This window comes from Anopheles arabiensis, chromosome 3 (genome assembly GCF_016920715.1).
Source record: "Anopheles arabiensis isolate DONGOLA chromosome 3, AaraD3, whole genome shotgun sequence".
In the NCBI taxonomy this organism is placed as follows: domain Eukaryota; kingdom Metazoa; phylum Arthropoda; class Insecta; order Diptera; family Culicidae; genus Anopheles; species Anopheles arabiensis.
In genome coordinates, this window is record NC_053518.1 from 74643123 (window position 1) to 74661583 (window position 18461).

General features: G+C 42.9%; 1 protein-coding gene across 2 annotated transcripts in view; it reads right to left on the minus strand.

The window, feature by feature from the left end:
• Positions 1-7695: 7695 nt before the first annotated feature.
• LOC120899559 (serine/threonine-protein kinase ULK2) overlaps positions 7696-18461 on the minus strand; it is a 38485-nt gene continuing 27719 nt past the window's right edge. The window contains exons 3-15 of one of the 2 annotated variants that reach the window (XM_040305548.1): positions 14272-14359; positions 13730-13855; positions 13554-13627; positions 13314-13474; positions 13060-13199; positions 12674-12985; positions 11923-12067; positions 11704-11845; positions 11144-11632; positions 10805-11075; positions 10602-10738; positions 10369-10504; positions 7696-10264 (exon numbers count right to left, since the gene is read on the minus strand). In XM_040305548.1, the coding sequence (XP_040161482.1) occupies positions 10188-10264; positions 10369-10504; positions 10602-10738; positions 10805-11075; positions 11144-11632; positions 11704-11845; positions 11923-12067; positions 12674-12985; positions 13060-13199; positions 13314-13474; positions 13554-13627; positions 13730-13855; positions 14272-14359 (2298 nt within the window). In that variant the 3' untranslated portion in view covers positions 7696-10187. The remainder of the gene's footprint in view (positions 10265-10368; positions 10505-10601; positions 10739-10804; positions 11076-11143; positions 11633-11703; positions 11846-11922; positions 12068-12673; positions 12986-13059; positions 13200-13313; positions 13475-13553; positions 13628-13729; positions 13856-14271; positions 14360-18461) is intronic. The other variant, XM_040305549.1, reaches the window with a different exon arrangement.

Below are 18461 nucleotides of genomic sequence, written 5' to 3' on the forward strand. Positions count from 1 at the left end.
AATAGCACACGTTGCGAGAAAATGAGAGAGCTAGAGAGAGGGAACAATTTTCCAGCCGTATGCAGGGTTCTTAGCTCGTTTTACCAATGTCCTTTAACAATTTCTCATTGCTAACCAGCAATACGATTTTTTTTCAGAAAAAAATATGTAAAGATGCCTATTAATTGCTAATCTTCTCAAATGTTTCACTTTTCATCGTTTTTTTTCAATCAGATCAAGCATGATGAGAAACTGGAGCGTTCAACCTTAATGTTGGTTTTTCTTGTAAAAATCCAATACGAATTTATTTTTTTCTTCCAAAAATCCAACTATGATTATCGTAGGAAGAAAGGCTCGGATATCATTAATTATTAGTTATTAATTATCAATAATTTATGATTACAAACATTCTTATAATGAATGAAACATGGCTAACCAATACTAACACTCTGTTTATCGATCGAAACATATCTGACAAAAAAAAAGTGTTTTCTCTATAATTCGAGTTTCTATTATCAATTCTCAACTTTTGTCTGTAGGCAATCTTATTTTAAAACCCTGCCGAAAGTAAATAAGGCAAGAACGAATGCCGATACTTTCTTACTCTGAGGCCGCCGCAACCACTCTGAACTTGGAACACCCGTCACACACTAGCCGTGGAATGGATACGATCGATGGGTTTCTTGTACCTATTTTTGACGACCAGACGAAATAAACAGAAAAACATGCAAAGTAAACAGTAACCCGATTCTTGCCCGTACTTACTCATCCGCTCAAGGCAGAAAAGGTATGCCGCAAGTAAGAAACAACGGTGTCTTTCTTTTCAGCGATAAGTTTTGTGTGAATGTGGATAGCGCGCCCGGCGAACGGGCAGTTGGTTAAATACGGCTGCACGCAGCAAAATTGTGCCCAGAACGTTGCGAAGCCTCGGGAGGGTTCGATGTGGCTTCCACTCTGCGCGGGACGACAGCAGCATGAGCAGCCGATAGATTATAAGATAAGAAAGAGTATCAATGGAGCATCTAAAGAATCGAAAGCGTTGAGATGCTCAGGTTTGGACAGTAAGACATGAGAATTCATCTACGAATTCTATGTCTTTTATGTACGAAATACAGTCTCATGATCCTGTTGAAAGACACTATTACCATGCCTTTACATGGAATATCTTACCTCCTTGCTTATCAGCTAATCCTTTCGCTGCACGGCCTTGACCGACTGAAGACAAAACAGTTCTCACGGTTTCGCATCATCATCTGCTTATCGTCTGCATCGTCTGCTGGAAAGCGCGCAGAAGCTTGCAAAGCGTGGAAAATTGCTTATCCTATGCGCTAAATGAGCATAACGATCGAGTTCTGCATGCGAGACCTGGACTTGGTCGGCTGTCAATTGTTACAAAGAAAAGTTTGCTTCGGAGGAAGATAAGAAGAAACATTCAAAAAAGGTTACACGTGTTGAATGGTTCGATAGTAAGAAAAATAAGACGAACTGTTCCATCGGTCCTTTCTTTGCTCAAAGGTGATAGACGTCCTTCAAATTAGCTTTGTCGCACAAGTCTGGTTATGAGGCCTTGAAGGTTATGAGGGAAGATAATACAACGAAAAAAAAATCTCTATTTGTTTTCATTTTAAGCTCAGCAATCGCACTTATGACTTTATCATCGGCTATGCGCTTATCCTGAAAAAATCCCTTTTATGATTTTTGTTACTTTTTCATCCTTTACGCACTTGATCTTTGTTAACGATCGGGTGCTTTTTTATGGCGTGGGAACTTTTTTGTCCTAGCGCGTAAGGCCTAACATGCGCATTTTCGTATTTTAACACTTTGTACGTTGATCCTTCCCCAATCATTTTTTGTTTGTTTCATAATTTGTTAAACGTGTTTGAATCGATTGTATTGATTAATGGCTTGACTAAACCGCAACACGACTCAATTGCAGGGGAAATCAACAGTGCATCTTATTGCCGAGGTGTCAATCAAAAATATTTCTAGGAACTGTTTTCAAAATCTTGCCGATCCTGAAACCGGTCCTGGATCTATATTGATCATTGAACGTAATCCCAATTGGATTCCGGATCAAGAACAGTACATGTTCCTGTTCCAACAACGAAACAGATGTCCCAAAAATGTTCTATAGTAACTATTTATGCATTCTCTGTTAAATCTTTGGCGGTGCGTTCAAGCAAGCAGTTTGGAAGAGAAGGATGAACCACGAGCATGCTGAGCTGTACGGCGAACCGAGCATCTTGCAAGTGGCGAAGGCTGGCAGGATACAATGGCTGGGGCATGTCATGAGGATGCCGGACTTATGCCCCACCAAGAAGATGTTCAACAGCGATCCCCAGTTCGGCATAAGGTGCAGGGGAGCACAGCGAACTCGATGGCTGGATCGGGTGAAGCGAGACCTGACGGAGATCGGGTGCCTGCATGAATGGAAGGATGCAGCCAGCGACCGAAGAATTCCTGGAGAATTGTAGTGGATCGGGCCATATCACACCGACGAGCTCTATCGGGAGCAGGCCAACAAGAGAGAGAGGGAGAGAGAGAGAGAGGAGAGAGAGAGAGAGGGAGAGAGAGAGAGAGAGAGTAACTATTTATGCTATAATGTTGTCTGAAGTGCAATTCCTGAATTTAAAAACTGGCTTAAACATGCAGCGTAGACGTGCATCAAGAATTATCGTTATTAGTTAATCAATGCTTTTGGAATTTCCCAAAACATATTTAAATTAACTGCCAAAATACGAGCATTTTTTAACGACTTACTATTCGTTATAATCGATTATAACGATCCTGGATCTGTCCAGAGAATCAAACTTGCATAAATAATTCGATTTCCCTTAACATCTTGAGTGTCAAGGATCACTGATGTTAAACTTTTATTTCTTATTTTTATCGAAACAATCAATATTAAATGTTCAACAGGCATGCTTAGAATAAGATTCAAACATATGTTTGATCAATAGCTTTAAACTAAGTCTACAAAATGTATGCCCTCAATGGATGTGCGCCACGACAAATGTATTTTCAAAGCCAAGTGGTCCGCAATCCTTAAAAAGGCTGAAGAGCATTGGTTTACATGATTGGTATTTCCATTTCATCCTATTGTAATTCGATATATTTAATTACACTTCCCCTGGGGGGCGTAGCTATCATATAAGATAGCCATCAAAATGTAAACAAAAAGTGCGTTGCCCCAAATGAATCATGAACAAAAATGGCATGAAACTCAATGCGTTAGTAGATCTCGTTGATATTTTTTAAAATTTCATTTTGACATTTTTCTACATTTTGGTTTAAAACCGATGAAATCGATCCTATCCTTTCCCTTTATTCCTTTTTGATTGGTTTCAATTTTAGCTGTCATTTTAAGATGCCTTTTTAGAATAACAGAACGGCAGAAGTTTTGGAATAGTATATGCATCGAAATGATCGTTTGCGGTGATCACACAGTGGCGACAGTGTCTAGAAGGATTTTTCAAGAACAGGTCGCAAAATTGATTTCCTATAACAAATTTTACAAAAAGGTTCTCATTTTCAATCTCTCACTATAGAGCGTTACTTTTTCACTCCTATAGTGAGACGAAGTTGGTTAGTGAGTTGATGGAAGATGCGGATAGCTTGGATGATTTTTGTACCGTGTTGGTTTTCTTGCACACTTTACACCGATATAGCGATTCATCGATGTAGGCGTTGGACGAAAGACGACAAGGATGTTTTCGTCAAACGAACAGACAGAATATCGCCCTCACATATGTGAAATTGTGTATTATTTATGAAGTGATCTAAACAGCATAAAGATTCAAAAAGTACAGTTAAGCTTAAAATTAATTGCCGCAGCTTCCGTGTTATATTGGTACGGGTAACAAGTGGATCGCGGGCCACCGCCAGACTGATTGGCTGATCGTTATTGGCCGCATGGTGTACTGTTGATGTCTGAATTGCTGCAGGACGACACCAAAATATCCAAGACTCTACAGGCAGCAATCTCATTTCAAATGTTCAATCATCTGCGTCACCTATTTGCCCTTATATTGGTGGAGGAAATGTCGCATTATCCTCTCTTATTGTAGAACGCAAACGTGAACCACTTTTGTGAAGATTTACACTCGCAAAATCAAGATCAGTACACCATCGAAGACTCCGAACAGAATCAGATACTGCGAGCTTTCGAGAACCTCAAAGCGCTGCGAATCATTGATTAGTATCTGTGCGAAATGACACCGCGGAAGGCGCTAACGATATTTCCGACCATGATGCATTTAGACGACTTTGTGCAGATACTGCCAGACTTTCGACAATGCGTCTTATCCGCAGCCGAAATATTTTAATTTAGGGTATTGCAAATTTAGGGTATTGCATTTGCGGGAAAACATGCGTGTGCAGACAGCCCAGGCCTTGGTGAAGAACGGAAAGAGTTCGTAGAATTTCTGCTCTGCATCGGCGAGAGTCATACGACATACGGTATGAGACATTCCCGGGGTTCGGTAAGGCATATGCCAAGATACCACGGGACTTTATAATACCTGGAACATCTGATCCGAAAGGTTACGTAAATTTATCGCAAACATTGTGAATTTTGATACATAAATTATCTATTTCAAGGGGTACAAGATCCACAATTTATTAGTTAATAAAATATTTATTAAAAGAAAATTAAGAAATCATAAATCAATATACTGCAATAAATGTTATAAATAATATCTTCTTCTTCTTCTTTGGCACAACAACCGATGTCGGTCAAGGCCTGCCTGTACTCACTTGCGGGCTTGGCTTTCAGTGACTAATTGATTCCCCCCCATAGCAGGATAGTCAGTCCTACGTATGGCGGCGCGGTCTATTTGGCGATTGAACCCATGACGGGCATGTTGTTAAGTCGTACGAGTTGACGACTGTACTACGAGACCGGCTATATAAATAATATAAGCACACAGAAAAAAATCTTTCACAAAGGATCCAAAAACAAAATGGGTAATTGAAGTGTAATTCTTATATGCCCTCCGATGAACGTTGTGTAGCCCTGTAACCGGGCCATTTTAATTAGTTTGTTAAAAAAATAAGAAAGATTATGTGAATTCAATACATGAAATTTGTACAGAATAAAGAAAGAGTACGGTGAGAAGAGAATGTGCTTCAAACTGACAAAAAAATATTACCCATTACCAGCTGAAGACGTAGACCCCAAAAGCTTTCGGATGTTGTCATTCTCCAAACCAAACCAAACCAAACCAAACTTTACGACCCTCAACCATTTACATGTTGGCGATTTTAGTCCCCAATATAATAAGCAGTAAAGAGAGTAAAGAATGAACGATTTATGGCTAACATATTGGCCGAAGGCTAAACTTACCCCAACATGGAATTTCGCGAGGATTCCACCAACGGATTGGAGCGATGCACAACGAAACGGATTATTTTAATTATGACAAAACCTTACATTCTGACCAAAAGATTTAACTACAGCGTTTGTGAGGAATGTGCAGCCACATCCTTGCGGCTATTGAACAGCATTTTTTGGACATTTTTTGGGAGCTTTTTTGGAACGAACCACATACCTAGAGGTACGGAGAAGACGGCCATATCCTGTCTGAAGATGATGTATGTGTGCAATTACAGTGACATAAATTTTGATGACAGATTTCATAATGGATTTTTTTTTCGGACACTTCTGAGCATAGGATCTTTTAGCAAATGGAAATTGTTTGATCATTAACTTTAAATAATAATGTTAAGGAAATAAGGGACTCTTTAAAGTTTAAAACAGTTAATTTATTTTGAGCAACAACAGCATCTGTTTCAAAAGCTCAGAGGAAACAATCTCAGAAAATAGGGAATTGGAAACATTCTACCACACTTTATAACCTTCAGGAAGTGTACATGTTCGAAGCTGGTTCAATATTTACCCCCCGCTCAGTAGTGCACCATCGACCGAATAAACAGTTGGGGCACGACAGGCGACGACGACGACGACAACGACGGTATGAAAATAGCATTCCAATAGGATTGGGGTCCGGAACGGTGGAAAAGGGGGGAATGAAAACTATACACTCCAACACAGCTCCCACGAGGGAGCGCAAGTGTACACTATTTCACGGAGGACATCACATTCGGAAGCTGTGTGTGTGTTGAGTGCGGGGTAAATTCGACACACATGTTAGGGCGCGACCGTGCTAGAGCGCGGCGACACAACACACAGCCGCCTGCACAGGAAGAAACCATCACTATTGCGCGACGGGGGCACAGCATCGCGCCCCGCCGGTGGACGTGGACGAAGGCATGATGCACGACGGTTCATATGATCGGTCCGCCGTGGCTGTGGCAGAGAGCAGGAGCAAGAGCAGACCCACACCATCTGTAAGCGCGTTGCGCGAAATGTAAAAACAGTCGTAAAACTGGACCCGGTTTGAGACGTTTCCGAGTTTTCCGCTTTGGTTGTTTTGTTCGTACCGCGACCAAGTGCTTACAGGGTTTCACACTTTATCTCAAGACCGCGGGACCCCTTCCCGAATCTGTCTTAGCCAAAGCCAAGATTGCGGTATGATGCTTGAAATCGTTGATGATACCTGAATTCATTAACACTTGTAAATATTTTAATTAAACAAATATGTATTCACTCATTTTATTAAATTGTCTTTTTTTGGTAAAAACACGAAAAAATAATTCACTGTTTTCAGTACACTGATGTACACAAAGGTTATCCGTGTAAAAAAATATTCGACCGCATGTCCTCGGCGCGGACCAGTGTGTTTCGAGAAATGTGCCGCAGATTCAGCATTGCATCCGATGAATTCAGGTATCATCAACGTTTTCAAGCATCATACCGCAGTCTTGGCTTTAGCTAAGACAGATTCGGGAAGGGGTCCCGCGGTCTTGAGATAAAGTGTGAAACCCTGTAATAATGGAACGGGACTGTTCCATCTCTATGCGATCCGAGTATGATGAAATTAACCATTTATTTGTGAACAAAAAGCCGTAAAATTATTCCTGAGAATTAGTACCAGCGTGGGTAGGGTACGGCAAAAGCACCTAGAATTCCCACTTGCCGTCGAGATGGTGTGTGTGTGTGTGTGTGTGTGTGGGAAATGAAACATTTATGGAACGAATTGTGTTATGAGAGCTGTTGAAATAATCGCATTGAACTAGGCTAAAATTAAACAACGTTCTATCGTATTTCAAAATTCGAAAGGGACGAAAGGGTGCTTTGAACGTTCGTCGCTCCGTCCTAACGACAGCACAAAGGGAAATGGCGATGCATTTTGCGCATATTATATCCTAAGGTTGAGCTGCCGAAAGCCGGATGACGAACATATGGTTAGTTTTACGACATGTTTACGTGTGTTTATATAAACAGGCCAGTAATGTCACACATTAAAATATTTGCACGCCCAACGCATCCGGAAAGGGGACGGAATCAACCATAAACAATAGCTAGAAGTGGATGGTTTAAGATGGCAACGATTTGCTACCATACGGTGAGTGCGGCGGCATCGTCTGCATTCCGTTTTGTCTGTCTTGTGATGCGGACCAAACTCACATATCGCACACGAAGATTGGCAGGATGTATGATAGCTCCAAAATGGTGTCAAATATTTTGTTTATACAATCATTTAATTCATTGAAAGCTTCCCTAAACAAAAGCGGCAGAAGTTTTATTTAATTAATCATTACGACCCAGCCGAACAACCGGTCGACATATGTCGAAGTGCATCTTCTCCGTAGGGATTTGTTTGTTTTAGTTTGGTTATAGAATTTTTATTATTGATTCGGTTTACTTCACATACTCTTTTTGTTTTAATTTCATACATATTTCTCGTAACATCTTGCCCCGCACGGGCTTGGGGCACACGGAGGACAGTTTTTGCCAGAGAGATTCGCCCCTTTGTGGCACTGCACTGCAATATTGTTAGGCTAGGTAAACTGTCCTTCTTCTGCTGCTGCTGCTGGTGCAGTGCGCGCGGATGATGAAGGAGTTAATTTTTATTCGTTTGTTTTCTGTTCTGCTCTGCCCTACACCAATCGGAAGTATATGATTCACCCGAAAAAGGGGGGTTCCCTCCTCTCCTTAACATTGCTTCACAGGAGGTGTGTACTGTGTATGACCGGTACACGGGTCCCCTCTCTCAAATTGAGTGTAGCAGCGAACTGAGTTTAATCTCTATTCTTCTTCTTTCCCCATCTATTGCCACACCATCCGGGAGGATAGCATGTGAAATATTCTGGTTTGCTGCACAGCACTGCAGACATAATGTTTTCCCATCCTTTCAACCGGGTTTTCAAATTAAAACCGCAGACTAGTCGAGTATTGCTAGACGGTGACGATGATGTTGTTGCACATGTTGCGCGTACGGTTTGGGTTTACGAAGCGATCGTTAGGGGTTTAACCATTACAACTATACTCCGTCGCACTTTTCTATTATTATTTTAAACCTGATCGTAACCTTAGTGTTTTCTCTCGTGTCGAACGGTTACCGGTTACCGTGCATAGGTTCAGAGATCAAAGATCACACACATCAAAGACCGCTGGCTCGTCCCTGCCTTATGCTGCCGCGCATTATATAAACCCGTTCATTTGTACTATGATACTTTTTTCTCTTCTTTCTTTTTTTGTTTGTCTACACACAAGTATCACGGGACTTCCTTCCTGTGCTAGTTCTTAACACAAACCCAGCAGAATAAAAAGCATACAATCCAGCAACAGATTCATACTTGTTCTTCATTCTTTGCTCATCCCGGTTGTTCACCTTTCATCTCACACTTTATACTATAATACACAGCGAATAAACCTCTCCTGATCATGATGATGATAATGATGGTAATGCACTTAAATCAATAATTTGATGTATAATATGAGCATAATGAACAAACGACACCTATCTTCAAATTGCTGTACTGGTTGTTGGCGTAAGCTGCAAAGGAACGCAAGCAACAGCTGCGTATTGCATACAAGCAAGTGCTCTGTACAGCAGAATATAGGGTTTTCCAGGGGTTCTCATAGTTGTGGGACACTTCTTTGAATCTTTCTTATAGGAAGTGAACTTCAAATGATGGATATTGGACTCTGTGGTACCCTGTTTGGAAAGGATCCTGCTATAGAATTCAATTCCCATTACAACAAGCTCATTTCACTTAAGAAAGAGTCAATAAAGTGTCCCACAGCTATGAGAACTCCTGGAAAACCCCTTTAAGCATTTTTAATCGATAGTGCACGACATTGCTCGAGGTGGTGATACGAATTTATCTAATGCAACGCGCTTCCAACCGCTTACTTCACATTCCGTGCTTATCCTGGGTATTTGGAGTTGAAATGATTTTATTTCATGCTGCATTATTTATTGTGCTACTTTTGAATTTGTATACGCATTTTCTTTCGCAAACCTTGTCTGTAGCTGGTTAAATGTTAAAGCGCTGTTACTCTGAAGCAGTTGTTTGTCTACTTTTTCCTCCCCCATTAGGTCTAGGCCTCAAATGGAAAGCAATGGTTCTGAAAGATCAGCGTGTTGTGTGGCATCTAGTACAGTGGATGTTGGCATTTTTTGTTTGTTTGTTTTAGAAATCATTCAAATTGAAGCCATTCCTATTTACATACGCGTGGTTGTTGTTATTGACTAGCGCACCCACACACACACACACTCACGCGTAATGCTGTTTTCCTCCTCACCTTTCGTTCGAAATAACCGACGGTGGCGATTGGTTTTTGCTACGGGGTAGTGTAACGAATGTCCTCGCAACGAATATCATTGCCTATATCCCGCATTCCGCGCTTGCTCGGTATTGTTCGCTTTAATGCTTTACTGTTATTTACATTACAATACATTTCGAGGAAAAGTACACTACCGACGAGCAGGTGCTCTTGATTGCTCCTTTTCTATAGCATTTATTTGCGATTATTTGTTATAATCTGCTGTTATTTATTCGCGAAATGTTTGCGTAAATTAGTAAGGGGGAAAAAACAATCTGCTACTGTCCTGCATGGTTCTGAAAGATATTTTGCGAATGCAACGTTGTATAATTATATTATATGCACTTGTTACACTGTTTGCCTTTGAACAAAGAAAACTAGATAAACACAATTTGAATAGTTTCGAAAAAGAAAACCCCAAAAGGAAATAGAAAATAAAGCAAATCGTCTCTCTATCATTAATTAATTAACGTGAAGATATAGAGGGTATGGTCGCTGATAGAACGCTCGTCATACACCATCCACCGCAGTGCATTCAGGAGAGCTCATCCGTGGTGTAGATGAAGCCTTGTCCCTTCAGGATGTACAGTCGCTTTTCCACGGCCTCTTTGTCTACGGACACAAAGTGCGAGTTAGTGAAACGTTGTAATTCAATGCGTTGGATAATGTAATAAATTCGATTCGAAAAGAAAAAAATAACCTTTACGATTACTTACAGTTCGAGAGCAGTATCTTGTCCTGGGGGTGTTTCGACTTCTGCGCCAACCAGTGCAGCAAAATCTGGGCCGACTGGTACCGCGGGAAACATTCAGCTGGTTTGTTGAAAAGTTCATCCACGGCTGCCATTTGACACTGTTTGGAAGGACAAAAAGAAAAAAAAAAAACAGGGGTTTGTTAGAGCTTGTTTGAAGCCATTTCGCGAATTTTGCGCTCCCAAAACAATACGAACCATTTGCAGCGCAAACTCGAAGATGATTTTATCAGCAGTTATATTGCTCGCGTTAGCGCGCTGCAGCAGCCCGGCACTGTTTAGCTTCTTGGATTCGATCAGCGTTGAGCGATACTTTGCGTGCATGGTAGTTAACACTGCAATGAACAATCAAATAATTAATATTCTACTGGGGACCTCTCTTTGTAGTACCGCTATCGTACCGTTTTTCACACTGTTGGAAGGTTTCAGATTGCCGGCCCGGATCTGTGCCGACGCCAGGTTCATACCGGCCGACAGGAGATGGAGCGCTCGCACCAGCAGCACCAAGCGTTCCGCCCGCTTGCAGTGTTCCGGCTGGTGCGGTGGAACCGGTTGCGCATCGGCCAGCATCATCGAGGACAGCGGGGCACAGCGCGAGTCGGCCACGTCCAGTATGCAGTCGGTCAGTGCTACGACAAAGTTCAGCTTGGCCAGCGTTTCGTTATGATCTCGCTGAAAGTAAACAACCGAAATTCCGTTCCACATCAATCATCCCACAATGACCGACCGACCGCACTTACATCTAGCAACGTTTCCGCGTGCAGCTCCGGTGCGTGGAAATTGATCGGATGATCGTCGATGGTGTGATCGTCCAGGTAGCTCTGCAGTCCTCCGGCTGCACCCAGCTCCGGCAGCGTAAAGGCCCGCGCTGTCAGCGGGTGTCCGTGGTGGTGGTGGTGATGGTGGTTGTTATTCTCCACACCGCCCATCAGCGTGGTCGGACTGCCGAGGGCCGGCAGCTTCGAGAGCGCATTGTTCATCACGGGCGAGCTGGTGCCGGACCGGCGCAATGGCGATTGGTGAGAGCCGGGGCTCACCGTCCAGCAGCTGGGTGGCGGTGGCGTTTCCGACAGCGAGCCACCGGATGTCGATCTTCGCCGACCGCATGACGGTGGCGTCCCGATGGCAAACTGTACCGCCGGTGGTGAAATCGATCGGATATCACAATTGCTGCCACGATTTTCCGATCGCTTCATATTAATAGGCTCCGATCGGGGTATTGAATTGTTCTGGAAGTAAAGCTAGAAGCGTTAGCACGGAGCTTGGGAGAGCAAACGCGATATTTGCAATACACACACACCTTTGGAGGCGTTTGCGCTTGGGCACGGGACACTTTTCGGGCAGCCGTTGGGACGGGTTTCGGTTCTGAGATCGGCAGCGTGCTGGGCCGGGGCGGACTCGCCTGAGCCTGCGACATCGGTTGAGGCACTCGAGTTGGTTTACTGGCAGGGCAAAACAAAAATGGTTTCAAGTCAATTGTAAGTCGATAGAGAGACGGAATTTACGCTAAACTACACACCTCTTGTCATAGCTACCACCATGGGCGGGATCGACCGGAATATTGTTCGGAACTAGGACAAAATCATCCGACTCTTCGGGGCTGCTGTTGGATGTATGGTTCGCGCTGATCGTTGCCACACTGTCATCAAGCTCAGCGATCGGCACTGGGAAGAAAGAAACACATAAAAAAACGTATTAAATACAACAATGGCAACAATTGCAGCACATCTTCTACGCTGTAAAACGCACTTCAATAGAAATAAAAGCAAAATTGATACGCTTTCCCGTAGCGGAATGGCAACAGTTACTTCAGCAATATTAAAACCTTTTCAACAACTGTCAGCTAGGAATGATATTACGGAAAAATCACAACCACCACCACCAACGGGCAGAATACGCGCGCGCACACACACACGTATATTGATGGGCAATGCATTTTGATCACACAAACCAAGGTGGCGGCATGAGCGTTGCTGTGCAGGCAGCACTTGCAGCAGATAAGTGCAGTGGTTATTTTTGTACATGATTCGGTTGGCTTCTGTTCTAACCGTGACCGACAGCATCTACAAACAACTAAAAGTGGACGAAAAGGGGAGGAGTAAAAAAGAAAAAGGAAATTCACGTTGGACAACGAGCAGCGGTCAGCGAATCGAGAGGAAGTACGATGGTCTTTTCATTCATTAAAACTGCACATGAGGACACTGAGAAAGTGTTCGTCTTGCTGTGGTTATTTTCCTTATTAAACATCGAAAATGTTCACCCTTGCTTACCATTATTGTTTTCGACCGTCTGCTTCTTTGCCAGCTCATGCAGATGGTGTTGCTTTTGCTGCTGCATTTGCTGCTTCTGTTGTTGGGCATGATGCAGTTGTTGCTGCTGCTGCTGCTGCTGTTGCAGCAGCAGTTGTTGATTAATGTGCTGCTGCTGTTGGTCGTGGTGCTGCACCGTCTGCTGACTGCTCGGCTGCTGGTGATGGTGGTGATGCAGCTTCTGCTGGTTCTGCTGCTGCAGTGTGATGGGTGCCGTTTTCTGATGCGGACTGCTGACTTTGCCCGTCGCCCCGAACGGTGTTGGTGTTGGATCTGCAATCAAAATGCGAAAGTGATTCGTTTTATTAAGCGCTCCTTTTGTTTGCAACCTATAATGCAGTACAAACCATTTTTACCTTGCGGTGTTTCGGCCCGCTGCAGGAAGGGATGATTGAAGAAGGTGTCAAAGTTCATACGCTCCTTCGCGTTACGGCGCAGCAGCCCCATAAGCAGATCCGTTAGCTCTTTCGAAGTACCGGATGGAATCCTAGATAAAAATTAGAAATCCAGAAATAGGACGGACGTGTAAGAATGCATTCATTTCAATCAAACCCCGCTCCCAACCCGCCACCCTACAACTGGAATTATCATAAAGACATACTTTGGGGCCAGGTTGGCGTTCCTTTCGTAGAACATTTTCAGCTCCTGCGGTGTGTGGGCTTGGAATGGTGCTTTCCCAGTCAGACACTGAAACACGATGGTGCCCAGCGACCAGAGATCTGCTTTAGCATCGTACTGCAGTGACATGATCACTTCAGGAGCCTGTACAAGAGAAGGGGGGGAAGAGATAGCGAAAATGAAAATTAAATTAGTTTTTCCGCAACGGCAAACCGCGACTTACCATATACATCGGCGAGCCGCACAGGGTTGCGGCCATATTTCCATCCTGTAGAAACCGGGCGAACCCAAAGTCGGCTGAAAGTGACCACCGGGGACAAAAGGTAGGTTGGTAAATAAGCGTATTTCAATTTTCTACATATTTACATGGACACCATCCCGAAACACACAGTCCCTTACCTATCTTAAGCGTAATCTTCGATGGTATGGGCAATCCTTTGCCGCAGTTATGTGATAGGAGTATATTTTGCGGCTTTAGATCCCGATGGACAACGTCTGCCTGGTACAGGGCCTTCATAGCGTTTGCTGTGGAAACGAACAGATAGAGCAACAACAACAAAAAACAACCGAAATTTAGTACTGGACCAATAGAACACACGTCATCAATGCACTACACACTCGCTCACTTCGTAGGATATATGGAAGGTTAAAGGTGTTTTTAAAATGATTACTTTTTAAACGAGATATTCAAGAGAATCCTCAAGAGGTCGTTATATTTTTACGCCCGACCCATAAAAAAGCATTAAGTACGCTCTAATGGGGTGTATTTACACCTGGCGCACGTGCTTCATAAAAATGGTAGAATAGCTAGCAGGGGGAGCGAAGCGAGTAGTTTAATCCACACCCTGATGTACTAGATTCTGAGGGCATGGTTTTATAGTTTATGGTCTCCTCACGCTTTAGGAGAGGGCGTGATTTATCTGACGAAATTGGCCTCTTACCCAGTTGACCGAGGAACAGTCGGATGGTGTCTTCGCTGAGGGTTCCTTTTACTGCCAAATAGTCCGCCAGATCGCCACCGTTGCAGTACTGCGAATGGAAAGGAGAAAAAACAGAGAAGATTTTCAAAATGAAGTTTAAACAATTGTAATGCCATTGCCTTTGCTATCTTACTGAAATCTGATCCGAAACTGATTATATCGAGATTATAAAAGGTTTCTTAGTACAGAAAATCGTCCTTGCTTACAGGGTTTTCCAAGTCACTTTCAAAAGTTAACATTGATATTCAGCGCGTGCCAGATGTTAATCCACATCAGTCTGATATTTCATTGCCATCATAATATTTTTTTATTTCTTCAGCATAATTGTCAACACTTCAACGATCTATTACCATTGCTTTTTCACCGACGGTTTAAAGTCGCATCTCATCAAGATTTGTACAACATTTCCGAATCAATTTTCAATGTATCCAACATTTTTCATTGCTTGCGAGATGTTTTTCAACATCTGTCATATGCATCACCAAGATCTATTAAGGAGAACAGGTCGATGCAAAGCCCGTTGCTAGGTTGCCATTTTCAGCTCGCTTTTGACAGTTTCATGAAAAAGTGTTTACAAAAACACGGCTAATAGTTAACGTGGAAAAGTGGACGAATTTACTATTAGGAAATTATATTGGTTAAATTTCTTGCGGTCAATCACTTCTGGAGAATAAAGTAGAAATAGTTGCAGTCTACTCTGTATACAGATAACCTCATTGCTTGCCATTCCGTGGCCACGAATCACTACTGTTTGCAACAGTCCTGCTGGAAGAACGAAAAGTTTAACAGGCATAAAATAGCACTTTACATGTTCCAACTGGGTAACAGAAGTCCTATTTACCTTCAATTAAACACTGAGAGTAAAATGAAACATCGAATCGGCACACAAAAGTACAATATGCATACCGTCTTCTGCTTATAACCCGGCGACGAATGATAAAAGAGATCCTTGGATTGTATCAGCCATGTAATATTCTAACTGGATTCTACTTCTTTTAATATTCTAATAGGAAATGAGTGCAAAATGTTGAACAAAACTCTTATTCACTCCATAGCAACGTCCATCGCTAAACATAAACAATGTTCAATTTAACTGTCAAAATTTTCCCATGGCTTTCTGTCAATTTACTCTAAGCGCTTCGACCTGTTCTCTTTCAAAGACTTTGTGCATCACAGTAATCTGCATCACATGTGCATCACAGTAATCTTTCAGTTCTTCTACATGATTTTCAACACGTCTCAAACTGGATTGGGTTTGACAGTTCTTAGTGATGTGTTGAAAATCAAGTGTAAGAACTGAAATTCTATCATTTTGGCATTTTGGCATCTGATACAGGGTTTTCCAAGTCAGTTTCGACCGCAAACATCGTTTTTCACCACGTGCAAAATGTTACAGGGTTTTCCAAGTCAGTTTCGAATGTTAACATTGTTATTCACATTCACATTCATCATTATAATTTTTAATTTCACAACATTTTCAAATTCGTGATTTCAAGTCGTGATTTTCAACACGACTCAAGCTGGATTGAGTTTGACAGTTCTTTGTTATGTGTTGAAAATCATGTGTTGAAACTGAAATTTCATTTTGAAACAAATAAGTCACTTGACAGCTGTTGAAAAACATCTTGGATGCGGTGAATAACAATGTTTACATTTGAAAATGGCTTGGAAAACCCTGTATTCCACATCGATCTGACGTTTCATTTTCATCACAATACTTTTTAATTTCATCAGAATGATTTTTAACACCTCAACGGGTGATGCAAACCGGCGTCAAAAACCCCGGTGAAAAATCTATAGCAGCAGCCCGTTGAAGTCGAGGTGTTGAAAATCATGCTGATTAAATTAAAAATTATTGTGATGAAAATGAAATGTCAGATCGATGTGGAATAACATTTTGCACGCGGTGGATAACAATGTTTACATTCGAAGCTGACTTGGAAAACCCTGTAAAATGTGTGAAATGTTGTGCATAGTAAAGAGGTAAAGCAATAAATTTAAATCTCCTTTTACTTCATTTGAACAGGTTCTTGGGTTCTTGGTACAAACGACACTAATTTGTCTTGTCTCAACCAATCGGCCTAATCCAGACGGATCCTCAAAAAACGTGTCCTCGCCTCGGGAGAAAGTCAGTAAAACTGAAGATTATGATCATACCGTGCACGCCGAAAACCTTTTCCCGTTGGAATTGAATATCCCACACCTTTATCAAAAGCACTAAAACGCAGCATCTGTACCGTTTTGAGATTGCCTTTCCCACTTCACACTTGCCGCGCGTGTAAAGAGTCATTCACATTGCAGGAAGGGAAGAATTCGACTACAAACACCCCTCCTAGGGCCGGTGTATTGCAATTGATTTCCTCTTGTTCCTGCTGGTGACCGGCGGCTCACACCGAGTCGAGTTGCTTGATTGAACTCACACTTTAGCCCTCCCATAGAGCTGTTGTGTCGCATGAGCGCGATGGTGGTACAATGGCCATTGCAGGCACAGTCGGTTGGCCCTTCCTCTTTGCCAAAGTGTATATAATGAAGGTTTATGAAGTGTATCGGTTCAACTTCCGGGCGCAGCAACTAACCGGAGGGAAAGAGTAAGCAGCTTCTTACCCTGGTGGATGGCAATCGGTTCGGTTTGGAAGGTTTCGAGCCGACGAGTCTCGTCCGCAACCAAAACCAGTGCCTCCAAACCAAACTCCAACCTTCCGAGCTTTGGCATGGTCTAATTAAACAAACATCTGTCAGGGATTCGGGCACGTCTACTCTTCTCCCACTTCCGGGCCCGGTTTTGTGTCATGCGATGCCTATCCTACAGCAGGGGAATTACCGACTACCGCCGGGGAGATCTCGGTCGCTGATCATTGTCGGCGGCTGCTACTGCTGCTACCGATGGTCATCAGCATCGCCATCATCGATGAGTGAAGGTATCGGAGACTGCACGGTGGTGGTGTCTCAGACACCGATCGATTGAAAAATGTATGCACAACGGACACTGGCAAAAATCATAACGCGCGCGTGATACAACCATATGCGGGAGATGTCCAACAACATTGGCCCTCTTTTTTGTTGTTGTGAGTTGGGCGCAAACGACAAAGCGACAGAACAATTGTACATAATAGCACCAACACCTCTCGTGGCCCGCAAAGTGCCGGTGTGTCCTTCGGGAACGTCGATGGTGCCAATATGATAAATATTGAAAAAGGTTGTGCCGCCACCGGATTCACATATAGGAGGCAATTATGACTTTTTGCTCACACAGTTGGCACCGCCCAGACAGACAGGGCCACCTGGGCTAGTGTTTTGGGGTTGATGGGAATGGTACGCTAGCCGCTCCATATGGTTTAACGTGTACCATCACCTAATGGGGACGCGTGTTACGCTTGAGTTGATTGTAAATCGGGAGAACATTCACAAAAACCATTCATAGTGTTTAATTGCTTAGAAAGTAATAAATATTATTAGGCAGCTCTAGCGCAACCTTTTCGGAGCGTTTTCAATTTTTCTAATTAATATTCCACTCCTGATCATCACGCTCAAAATTGCGGGGCGATGTCAGGTTTTGTTTTGTCAGGCAACACAAAAACAACGGAGAACAAGAGTGTGTGCAAGGCATGTCAGCTTTTGCTAAATTATAAATAGTCATCATCCCTGGCGATTAAATGCAAAAAGGGCAAAACAGGATGCCATTTTCTACAAAACATTGTCCCAACACACACATAAAAAGCATCCTTTTTCTGTTGATAGTAAAATAATGGATTGTTTGACTTATGGAATGAGTTCTCGCTTCATTTTTTTTGGTTCCTTCCCTTTGTGTCCCCCCGAGCAGCATGTGCGTGCGTGCGTACTGTTGAAGCGTTAAACAGGAAAACGTTTACAGCTACAGTTCAAATGTCGTACACGCACGCAGTCGTATTGTTTGTGGTCCCATCGTCCCCGGAAAAAGCGAAACGCCATTCCAAACGGATCGTTACCCTTTTGCGCCGAAAAGTATGCAGTCACCGTTGCACATCCCAAGCACACGTTGGTTTCGAAATGCATCCTACGGCACATACATACTGGGAAATCGTGACAGACTCGAAAAAAGGGGGAATATGCACATGCTGACACTCCTCTCTTCCTGCCAAAGCCAAAGTGCACCCCACCCAATCACCCCGTGA